The sequence below is a fragment of the Molothrus aeneus genome, unplaced genomic scaffold (assembly GCF_037042795.1).
Source record: "Molothrus aeneus isolate 106 unplaced genomic scaffold, BPBGC_Maene_1.0 scaffold_34, whole genome shotgun sequence".
Classification (NCBI taxonomy): domain Eukaryota; kingdom Metazoa; phylum Chordata; class Aves; order Passeriformes; family Icteridae; genus Molothrus; species Molothrus aeneus.
In genome coordinates, this window is record NW_027099005.1 from 2,639,355 (window position 1) to 2,647,149 (window position 7,795).

General features: G+C 59.7%; 1 protein-coding gene across 1 annotated transcript; it reads right to left on the minus strand.

The window, feature by feature from the left end:
- Positions 1-252: 252 nt before the first annotated feature.
- On the minus strand, positions 253-2,330 carry LOC136570458 (serine/threonine-protein kinase pim-1-like). Its single transcript, XM_066570929.1, is given in 6 exon segments — positions 253-675; positions 677-804; positions 1,071-1,247; positions 1,475-1,844; positions 2,074-2,124; positions 2,211-2,330. Coding segments are annotated over 6 exon segments (1,269 nt in total).
- Between the last annotated feature and the right edge of the window lie 5,465 nt (positions 2,331-7,795).

A 7,795-nucleotide genomic window follows, 5' to 3' on the forward strand; every position in this document is an offset into this window, starting at 1 on the left:
ATGCTTTTGTCAGGCTGGCTGCCCCCGCCTCAGCTCGTGCCAGGCTGGCTGGCAGAAGCTGTCAGCAAGGCCAGAAGCAGGCTCCCCTTCCACAACATCCGTCCCCTGTCCCACCAAAAAGCAGCTCGGCGGCCAGCAGAAAAATTAATATTCCCCAGCGCTGCCGAGCAGGGAACCTCCGGCACGTGGCCAGGCCGAGCTCTGCCGTGCCTGGAAGCACCAGCATCCCCCGCCCCTGCGCCGGCTGGGGACTCATCTTGATTTCATCGGAGTGCAGAGCGTGTCCTTCAGGCAGGTGCCGCAGCCAAAGCCAATCGGCTCTGCCCCGCCAGCGGCCAGGTCCAGGACGGTGTTCCCAGCTCCACGTCGTGCTCCAGAAGAACACGCCAGCTGTGCCTCGGCTTGCGGGGACATCACGATGCCATTGAGCTGCAGGGGGATGTTTCCTCTGTCCCAATCCATGTCACCTTCACTGCACTGCCACCACTTCTCCAATAGGACGGGCAGTACGGAGCCGCTCCCTCCACAGCTCGTGGGGACCAGCGGAAGCAGCATCTCCTTGGCTGCGCTCTCTCCTCCGCACCGCGGCCACAGGGAAACGCTCCGGGGTTTTCTTCCAGTGCCACGAGACACGTGCCACTGCTGCTTGCTGGGCTCCTGGATCCTACTGTGCTCAGGGATGCATCTCTGCTGTCTCCTGGGCCAGGCAGGGCTCCTGCAGCCAAGAATGCTCAAAAAGGTCCTCCAAGCATGGCCTGTGTGTGGGGTCCATGGATAAACACCACCTGATGAGGTGCTGGCACTCTGCGGAGAGAAACCAGAAAACTCCTGTCCATGCTCTCCCACATTCCACAGTGCCCAGGCAACACCAGCAGTGCTCAGAGCTACACCCAAAAGCTTCCTATTGCTCCTCTCTTGCGGAGGACACCAGCACAGAGGCACAGGTGCCACCTCCTCCAGCTAAGCCCAGGAGATCCACCTCCTCACCAGCTGCAAGAGCAGGATGCTTATGTGCCAGCTGCCCCTCCCAACCCCGTTCTTCCCCTCGTGCCTTGAAGGCGCATCCCCACCTTGAGACACCCGGGGCGGGAAGACGAGCTGGCCTCGGACGATGTCCTCGTTGGTGTGGAAAGGAAGGTGCCCGCAGACCAGGTCATAGAGCAGGATGCCCAGGGACCAGATAGTGGCTGGCTGGCCATGGTAGCAGCCAAAGAGGATCCACTCCGGTGGGCTGTACTCCGGGGTTCCTATGGGACACGGGCGCAGCTCATCAGGCCCATGCTGCTCCCTCCTGCCTTCCTTCCCTCCCTCCCAGCCAGCTCCCGTTCCACAACAGCCAGCCCCTGCCCTGCCAAAAAGCAACTTGGCTGCAGCTGGCTGAAGAAGGATTCCCCCTCCTTCCTTCCCCCCTCTTCCCCCTCTGCCAGCAAAGCGGGGAACTCAGCTGCCCGGCTGGGCCCCGGCTTGGGCTCACCTGACATCCGGGTGTAGAACGTGTCCTGGAGGATGCTGCCGCAGCCGAAGTCGATGAGCTTCGCCTCACCCGTGGCCAGGTTGACGAGGACGTTCTCGGCCTTGATGTCGCGGTGCAGGACGCCGCGGCTGCTGCAGTGCCGCACGGCCTCCAGCACCTGGCAGAACAGCCCCCACGCCACGGGCTCCGTCAGGAAGTGCCGCTCGTGCAGGAAGTACCAGAGGTCCTGACAGCACTGCGGATGTTCCATGACCAGCGCGAAGCCCTCGGGCACCTCGAACCAGTCCAGGAGCTGCACGACGCCGTGGAAGCCAGGCCACGACACCATCCACAGCAGCGCCAGCTCCAGGGGCATAAGGGCGCCGTTGCGCTGCGGGGGGACTGCAATGCCGTCAGCGGGGCCGATGCTGCGCCGCGCCTCGGGCAGCCCCTGCCCGGCCCCGCCGTGGCTCGCCATGGCCCGGCCCGGGGCGCTGCGCGGCCCCCGCTCACTCCACGCTCGCTGCCCTCGCAGCGTTCCGGCTGCCGCCCTGCCGGGCCTCGCCTCAGCCCCGCCCGGCCCACCCTGCCGGCTCCTCCCGCTGGCCCCGCTCACTCACCAGCCGCGCCCACTCCGAGATGTGCTCCCGGGACACTCGCTTGATGGCCACCTGCGAGCCAAGGCGAGCGGCGGGATGAGCTCGTCGCCCGCTGCCCGCCGCCTGCCGCTGCCCTGCGAGCCGGCCCCGTCTCTTACCGGGGCGCCATTGGCGAGCCGGGTCCCGGAGTAAACGCTGCCGCAGCCGCCGCTGCCCAGCAGCGGGCCCTGCCAGTAGAGCTGCTCCAGGGGAGGCTTCTCCGCCCGTGCGGGCGGCATCGCGCTCCCGCTCTTCTGCCCGGGGCACCCGCCTGCCCAGCGCGCTGCTGCTTGCCGAGCCGCCCCGGGCTGCGGCGGCTCGGGGCCGGCGGCCGAGCTGGCGAGCGGCGGAGCTCGGAGCAGGGAAGCTGCCGGCCACGCTCTCGGCCACGTGGCGGGAGCCGGGCGGCAGCGGAGCGGCTGCGGGCGGAACCGCGGCAGGGGCTTCGTTCGGGGCCGGGGCCTCGGCCGGGGCTGGGCCAGAGCCCGCGCCCGGCCGAGCCAAAAGACCGCGATGCTCCTCCAGCACCAGAGCAAGCGGCTCTTCCAGCGGCGCCACAGCCAGGACGGAGAGAGCCCGGCCCAGGCGGAACCACGGCGGGCCGGGCAGGGGCGGGCACGGGGCGGCCCCGCCAAGGGGCGCCTTGCAGGACGCGGCATCAGCTGGGCCGGGAGAGGCGGAACACGGACGGCACGGCCCGGCACGGAACGGGACGGGAATACAGTGAGTGGGAGGGAGAAGGGGATGCGGAGCGAGGGAAAAGTCAAGTGGAAAACCGATCAAGAGAAGCGCTGCTGCTGCTGCTGCTGCTGCTGCTGCTGCTGCTGCTGCTGCTGCTGCTGCTGCTGCTGCTGCTGCGGAGCCGACGGAGCTCGCGGCCGTTCCTCCGTTGCCCCGCGAACCCAACGGAGGAGCCGCCGCGTGCCCCAAGGAACGGAAGAGAGAAACAAACAAATCACACCCCAAAGTCATTCCTATTAGAGAAGTAACCAAAGAAAACAGTGTAGCAATAAAGAAGAGTGTTGGCTTGTGGCTTCTTTCTTATTTGCGTGAAACGAAACATTTCATGGGTGCGATAAACGAGTTCACTGGATTTAAGGATCATAATTTTTTTTATTATTATTATTATTATTATTATTAAGCAAGCAAGAATAAGCAAAGTTCAGTGCTGGGCGGCCGGGAGTCTCCACTCCTCTAGGCTCGCACCGTTCCTATCCCCAAGGTTCGCCTTTTATTGCCTTCTTCTCCCGGATTCAGGGATGACGTGGTCTGTCTTTTGCGCTTGCTCGTTCAGTTGCTAGGGGGTCTTTTTCTGCATTCTGGTGGTCGTAGGATGAAGGCTCCAAGTCTTCCTCTTTAACCTCTAAGTGAACTTTTCCTTATAAGGCATATCAATACAGTGGAATTTTCAGAAAACTATACGATTCCTGCAAGCCTAAGCAATTCTTATGAGTTTAGGGATTGTTGTTACAGCCTTCCTCTGTGACCTCTGGGTGAACTTTTCCTTATAAGGTATATCTTTACCATGGAATTCCCAAAGAACTATACGATTCCTCCAAGCCAAGCAACCATATGTGGCTGCATATTTAAGAATCAAGCGGTTTTAGCTATTTAGTTATTGCTTTTATATTGTATAATTTTTTAGCTATTCATTTAATTAATGAACAAATGTATTGCCTCTTATTACATTCAATTTGTGTTGCATTGGGGCTGGGTTGGGAATTCTTGTTTTGGGGTGAGTTGATGGGTGTTTGTTGTGGGTCCTGGGGAGGGGAGGTCCAGGGTTTGGTGGGGGCGATAGTCGAAGGGGGGTGGGAGGTGATTGGACAGGGGACTTGACCAATCATTCGATGCCCTGAGAAAATGATTGGTCCAGAATGAATATCAATAAGGATCAATGAGAACACCGGAAAACGACCAATCAACTTGCGGATCCAAACCCCACCAATCCTGGACCCGAGAGGGGTTATAAAATGAGGGTTTGGTTGGGTTGGGGTTCTTCTCCTTCTGAGGGATGTACTATATGGGGGGGAACCCAGTGTGTTTGGGACATGTTATCTTTGGGTTGTTGCGTGGCAGTTTGGGCTTATCTCAAACTCCCCGTCCTCTGTAGTTTGTTTTGATAAATAAGAGCATATTTCCTTCTCAAAATCAGGCCTCATTCGAATTCACAACAGCATGGTTTTTCACCAGCACTGAGTGGGTTCTTCCTTGCTATGGTCAGGCCTTACCAGGGTTTCTACTGCCCTCTTCCAGCACCAGTGGCTTCTTTCCCAACCCCAAGTCTGTGCACAAGTCCCAGATGCTGGGGAGAGGGCAGTGGGTCACCCCGTGTGCCACTGGGGCAGCCCCCGCACACCCAGGGATGCTGGGGCCAGGCTCTGGGAGCAGCAGCATCCCCCTGCTGAACTCCATCTCTATTCCATAGGAACACGGTCATACAGCCCCCCGGAATGGACCCACTTTGGCTGGTACTATGGCAAGCCAGCTACCATCTGGTCCCTGGGCATCCTGCTGCACCAGATGGTCTGCGGGGAGCACCCTTTCAGGAGGGGCCAGAACATCAGCTGGGACCATCAGCTCTCACTGCCACAAGGGCTCTCTCAAGGTGGATCCTCATCTCTGGGCACGGGGGGAATCCCAGTGCTGGGAGACAGCAGCGAGCTCGTGGGCATCCCGCTCTGGCAGCTGATGAGGAGGTGGCACATGTCCTGCTCTCCTGCTCTCCTCCAAAACAGGGAATTGAAGGTAAAGTTTAGGCCCAGCTCTGAGCAAATCCAGCAAGGCCTGGGCATGGGAATAGTGGGACAAAGCCAACAGGAGCCTTCTCCAACTGCCTGGCAGTTTCTGGTTTCTGTGCCCAGAGCGCCAAGATCTGATCAGGTGGTGTTTATCCATGCTGGACTTGGAAAGACCCTCATTGCAAGAGCTGCTCTGTCATCCTGGGATGCAGGATATTCATCTGCCCTAGAAGAAGGGAGAGAGCCACAGGCACACTTTGATGCAGGGCCCTGGTAAGTTACAGCCCACACATGCCTTGGCAATGAGTAGCAAAGGAACCCAGACTTTTTTGTGCTGCCCATGTCACTGCCCAGGGCTCATCAGATGGGCACACACAGCCCTTGTGCTGGAGCTGAGCTGCTCTGCCCAGCACTGGTGGCTGCCATCTGCGCTGGTTTTGCTTGTCCTTGTTCCCTGACAGCTGGGGCCCTGGGCAGAACCTTGAGAGCCTGGTCTCACCCCAGGGAAGGAGAATGAGCCCCTGGAGAAGCTGTACCAGGTGGGGCTGCTGCTGCTGGAGACAGCGAGGATGACATCAAGGATGACAACCTCTTCCTGGACCTGGCCACTGACCAGCTGAAGATGCTGGACTTTGATTGTGGCACCTTCTTCAAAGCCAGGCTCCACAGGGAATTTGCAGATGAGTCCACACACAGGGGGATGCTCCCAGATTTGGGCATTGCACAGCCTGGCCAGGAACCAAAGGTTCCCCCTTTGCTGGGGCGGGTGCAGCTGATCCTTCAGCCGCTGCCCAGATGCTTTCGGCAGGGCTGGGGCATGGGCTGGGGTGGGTACAAAATGGGAGTGGGCTCCTGGCCCTGCCAACAGCCCCCAGCACCCACCGTGCCCCGGGCTGGGGCTGGGGCTGGGGCAGCCAGCCCGACACAAACAAAGCCCCATGGTGAGAGCAGAGGTGGGACTCCAGAAGCTGTGCAGGGGCTGCTTTGCTGTGCAGGCAAGGAAGGGCTTGGGCTGCTCCACTGCCCTTGTTTGCTTTGGGGTCACTGTTATTGTGGGGGGCAGTGCAGGGGGGAAGGGAGAAAGCCTGGGCTTCCCTCACCCATGGGTGGGTTTTTCCCTGGCATGCAGGGGTTGGGCCTTCCTCAAGCCCCTGGCAGAGATAAGATTTTTGACCTTGTTTCTTGTTTCCCCTTTTGTCTGTAATCTATTTTCAATAATTTGTTGTATGTTTTCCTAGAGGAAGTGTTCCAGGTGGGCTCCAGTCTGGATTGGGAAGTGCTTGGGAGCAGCTGCGGCATGGATGGGCCGTGCCCTTGGAGAAGGCTGAGGACATCGTTTGGGAGCAGCTTTTCTTCCAGCGGGGGAGGGCATGAGGTGGGTCCCCGTCTGCTTGGCAGGGTGGGATCAGACCTTTTGGGAGATGGCAGCGAGCACAGGAGCATCCTGCTCTGGGCAGCTGCTGAGGGCTGGATGTGCCCTGGCTGGCTGCAGGCTGGGCACATGTCCTGCCCTCCTGCTCTGTGCCAAAGGCCGCAGGGATGGGCAGCTCTGGGCACTGCTCTGAGCACGGCCAGCATGGCCTGGGCACTGCGGGTGGCTGAGACAAGGGCACAGGAGCCTTCAGCTGATGGGCGGTTTCTGCTTTCTCTCCTTGCAGCCGGGCTCTGCGGGTGCTGATGCTGCTCTGGGCTCTGCCAGGGCTCTGCTGGAGCTCAGCACCGGGCTGGAATCAGCCAAAGAAGAAATGGTGTGACCTGCAGCACAGACTTGCTTGAGCATTTTGGCAGCACAGCCCAAGTTTGTAGAGTGTACACCTCCAAGGGAAAACATGACACCCCCCAGAAAATAAACTTGTTCAGTAACTTCTGAAATGAAATCAATCTGGGATGACCCCAAATGATATTTTTCATCTTGCTCAAGCTGTAGCTCAGCCCTTCTCTGAACAGTTCTCTCCTCCACCTGCCTTTTACTTCCCAACTGCTCCCTCTTTTCCCCCAGTGAGTTCTCAGCCCATTGCAGTCTCCATCACACTGTTGCCTTCCTTGGTGCCCCTCACCATGAGGAAGGCAGAGCCCCAGGTTTAGGGACTCATCCTGCCACTGGCTGAGGAGCAGCAATGTCTCAGAGGTCCAGTGGGATTTTAGTGTCATTCAGAGCTGCTCTCCAGCCTTCAGCTCTCCTCACTGCTGAGCTCCCTCTCCCTTTTCCTCGTCCTTGCAGCAGGATGAGCTCTGTGCATCCCCTTGAGCCTCCCCACTCTTCCCAGCCCACGCACCCACCTCAGTTAGGCTGAAGCTGAAGCTTCTCTGTCTCCTGTGGCACACCAGCCCAGTGCCCTGTGCGGGGAGCCCCAGCCCCAGAGCACAGCACACAACAGTGCAGTCCGGGCTGCAGCAGCTGCCCTGCAGCCCTGGCTTGGCTGTTTGTGGCAAGGGAATGCTCCCTGTGTCCAGCTGTCCCTGCAGGATGGCCCCAGGGCAGAGCCCAGCTGGGCTCCCACTGCAGCCCCTGGAGCTTGGGACAGACAGTGCTCCCAGAGCTGAGGTTCCTGGGGAGCACCCGGAGCTGTGCCTTGCACTCTGTTGCCGTGTGTCACAGTGCAGGCTGGCTCGTGCTGTGTGAATGTACCAGCCCTGGTTTGACTGCCAGGGGCCTTGCCCAGTCACATCTCTCCCAGGGCTGCAGCATTTCACTGGCCAGAATCTGACAAGGCATAGAGATCAGAGCAATGAAATTATCCAGACTGGGTTTCTCAAAGGCCCTTTAGAAGGAAGGGCTTGAGAATAAACGCTCTCTGTTTGCCACATGAACATCGGGGTGAGTGCTCTCTCTGTCTCCAACCCACTCCCCCTCCAGCCAATGTTCCAGCCACCCACTCCCTCACACATCCCCCTCGTGCCTTCCCACTGCCGTGTCCTGTCAGGGCTTCCCAGCCCCTCATCCCTTCATGGCCCCAGCCCCT